Here is a 2,781-nt window from a genome sequence, read left to right as displayed (position 1 = left end):
GAAGGAAGTCATAGGAAGGAAGTCACAGGAAGGAAGGAAGTCACAGGTAGGAAGGAAGTCGAAGGAAGGAAGTCACGGGTAGGAAGGAAGTCATAGGTAGGAAGTAATTTATTGGTGGACAGTTCATATCAGATATGGAGAAACGTTTCTACGTGTTTCCTGAGAGCAGAAACAAGCGCTGAGGAAGCTTCAGATGTGTGTTTGTCCTCCAGCAGCTGCTGCGAGTGCTCACTCTGCTGAATGCAGAGCTGATAAGCTTCCTGCTGATGGGGAACACAGCTATCTCCGGTCTTCACTGGTTTCCCATGAGCCTGTGCAACACAGATGGGATGTTGAGCAACGTTCTTTATCCTCCGTCACTGAAACAGCTGTCCGTCAGTGATTCTCTCCATCTGGCTCTCGTAGCATAACGCCAAGAAGATAAATTCCATTTCACTTAAAGATGTCACAGTGGGGAGTGTTTCTGGTGTTGCGTCAGTGTTTCTCAGTGTTTCCCAGTGTTTCTGGTGTTTCCCACAGCCTGGGAACTAAAAACCACATCCCTGCTTGAGGAATCGGGATCCAAGTTTTTTAGCGATTCAAGGAACTTGCATTCCATAAGAATGTTTCTACACATCTGTGTCTGCCTCGGCTGCCTGACTCATTGCACTAGCGCCGCCATCAGGTCAACATGTTCATGTGTCTTTACTTTATGACCTGCAGACCTAAAGACGGTCTTTATCCTCGCCTCCTTTATCTTGTGTGTTGTTGCTGACAGGCCCGATGTCTTAACGCTGCGTCCATGTTGTGTCTTCTACAGGACTGGGTGACGGCCACCGACATCAGAGTGACCCTGAACCGGCTCAACACGTTCGGAGACGAGGTTTTCAATGACCCCAAGGTCCTCAAGTCCTACTACTACGCCATCTCTGACTTCGCTGTGGGGGGAAGGTAAAGGACAGAGGCACACACTGGAGGTTGTAGCTCTCGTGAGAACATAACAGGACTGATTTCGTTCATATTCTGATTCATTCTGCAGCTCCGTGATGCATGTAGTCACAGTGACACATTGAGTACTTCTTTATCTTGTTTGCATGAGAGTGTGAACACGTTTCAGCAGCCTGAGCTTCATGAAACCTGCTCAGAGAAAGGAGGCGTGACTGAATGACTTGAATGCGGTCAGGGGGTTCTGTGGGTCCTGGTCTTGATGTGTGACTGTGTGGTCTGCGTCCCCGCGGCCTCCACAGGAATCCACATCAGAACTCCTTTTCCTGCACGTCTAAATAAAAGAGAATAAAGGTTTCGACAGCATTACCAGAGTGTTAAACAGGCCGCGTTGCACAGCCTCCACAGACATAATCTGTTTGAAATGTGGAGCAGATTTCCATTACACAGCCAGCATTCCTGGCATTCCTGGCCGGCAGGGCTGGATTACAAGGGAACCGGAATGGGGCGGACCGACCGCCGTGACGGGCGGAAGAAAAAGGGAAGAGTCCTGAGCTGGAGCACCTGCCAGAGCTGCAGAATCTAACCTTTATTTACCCAAAGAGGGGTCTCTCTGTCAGCTCCACCGGGATCTACCTGAACGTGTTCACCTGAGGGCCGAGTGCCTCAGCCAATCAGAGCAGCCCAGTGGCAAAGATATCCCCTCAACCAATCAGAGCAGCCCAGTGGCACAGATATCCCCTCAGCCAATCAGAGCAGCCCAGTGGCACAGATATCCCCTCAGCCAATCAGAGCAGCCCAGTGGCACAGATATCCCCTCAACCAATCAGAGCAGCCCAGTGGCACAGATATCCCCTCAGCCAATCAGAGCAGCCCAGTGGCACAGATATCCCCACAACCAATCAGATGTATCCAGGCTTCCTGCTTTAGGATTCCGCTCAATTATTCCAACATTTCCAGACTTGCACCCTGTGATGGACGTGAAACTCTCCTTGATAAATCTCCTTGTAGATACTTATATTTACAGCTACATATACATGTATTTGTATATATGTATGTATACAGTTGTTAAAGTATGGTGTCAATAGCCTCTTTAGTACTCCAGTCTTCCTTCTTGTTGTCAGTCTTTCCACCACTCTCTGCCAAGAAACACCTGAGACAATAAGCAAAGGTGGCTGCTGATCAAGTCCTGTCGTGTTGTGAGGGGCTCTTCCCCCCCGAGGAGGTTTAACAAAACCTTCACTCTGAGCCACGGAGTGGAAAAAGTTCTCAGATGGAAAGTTCTGTCTGTTTTCAGACATATAATATCAGTCGGAGGAGTTTTTAAGGAGATGTGGAGAGCTTTGTGTCGTCTCCCGTTGTTAGTAAAGAGGTGGACGTTAGCCGAGGTAACAGCAGCTGACGACGGTCTCACAGAATCATGGATGTTGTTGCAGTGTGTGTTGTGCAGGTGTAACAGGTGTGTTTTTGTGCCGTCAGGTGTAAGTGTAACGGTCATGCCAGCGAGTGTGTGAAGAACAGCGGAGGACGGCTGGTGTGTAACTGCAAACACAACACGGACGGCGACGACTGCAACGTCTGCAAACCGTTCTACAACGACCGGCCGTGGAGGAGAGCGACCGCCGACAGCCCCAACGACTGTCTGCGTGAGTTTACTGTAGATGCCACTGCTTTACTACAGATACCACTGCTTTACTGCAGATACTACTGCTTTACTACAGATACCACCGCTTTACTGCAGATACCACTGCTTTACTACAGATACTACTGCTTTACTGCAGATACCACTGCTTTACTACAGATACTACTGCTTTACTACAGATACTACTGCTTTACTACAGATACCACCGCTTTACT

General features: G+C 49.0%; 1 protein-coding gene across 1 annotated transcript in view; it reads left to right on the top strand.

Annotated features, from left to right (window-relative positions):
* Positions 1 to 79: 79 nt before the first annotated feature.
* The window catches only part of LOC116378860 (laminin subunit gamma-1-like), a 5,303-nt gene continuing 2,601 nt past the window's right edge, over positions 80 to 2,781 (top strand). Inside the window, exons 1-2 of the mRNA XM_031840768.1 lie at positions 80 to 930; positions 2,404 to 2,570. Of these exons, the coding sequence (XP_031696628.1) occupies positions 782 to 930; positions 2,404 to 2,570 (316 nt within the window). The 5' untranslated portion in view covers positions 80 to 781. The remainder of the gene's footprint in view (positions 931 to 2,403; positions 2,571 to 2,781) is intronic.

This window comes from Anarrhichthys ocellatus, unplaced genomic scaffold (genome assembly GCF_004355925.1).
Source record: "Anarrhichthys ocellatus isolate YVR2014 unplaced genomic scaffold, GSC_Weel_1.0 scaffold3270, whole genome shotgun sequence".
Lineage (NCBI taxonomy): Eukaryota > Metazoa > Chordata > Actinopteri > Perciformes > Anarhichadidae > Anarrhichthys > Anarrhichthys ocellatus.
The sequence above is the reverse complement of the archived record's forward strand: the minus strand, read 5'-3'. Positions and strand labels throughout refer to the sequence as shown.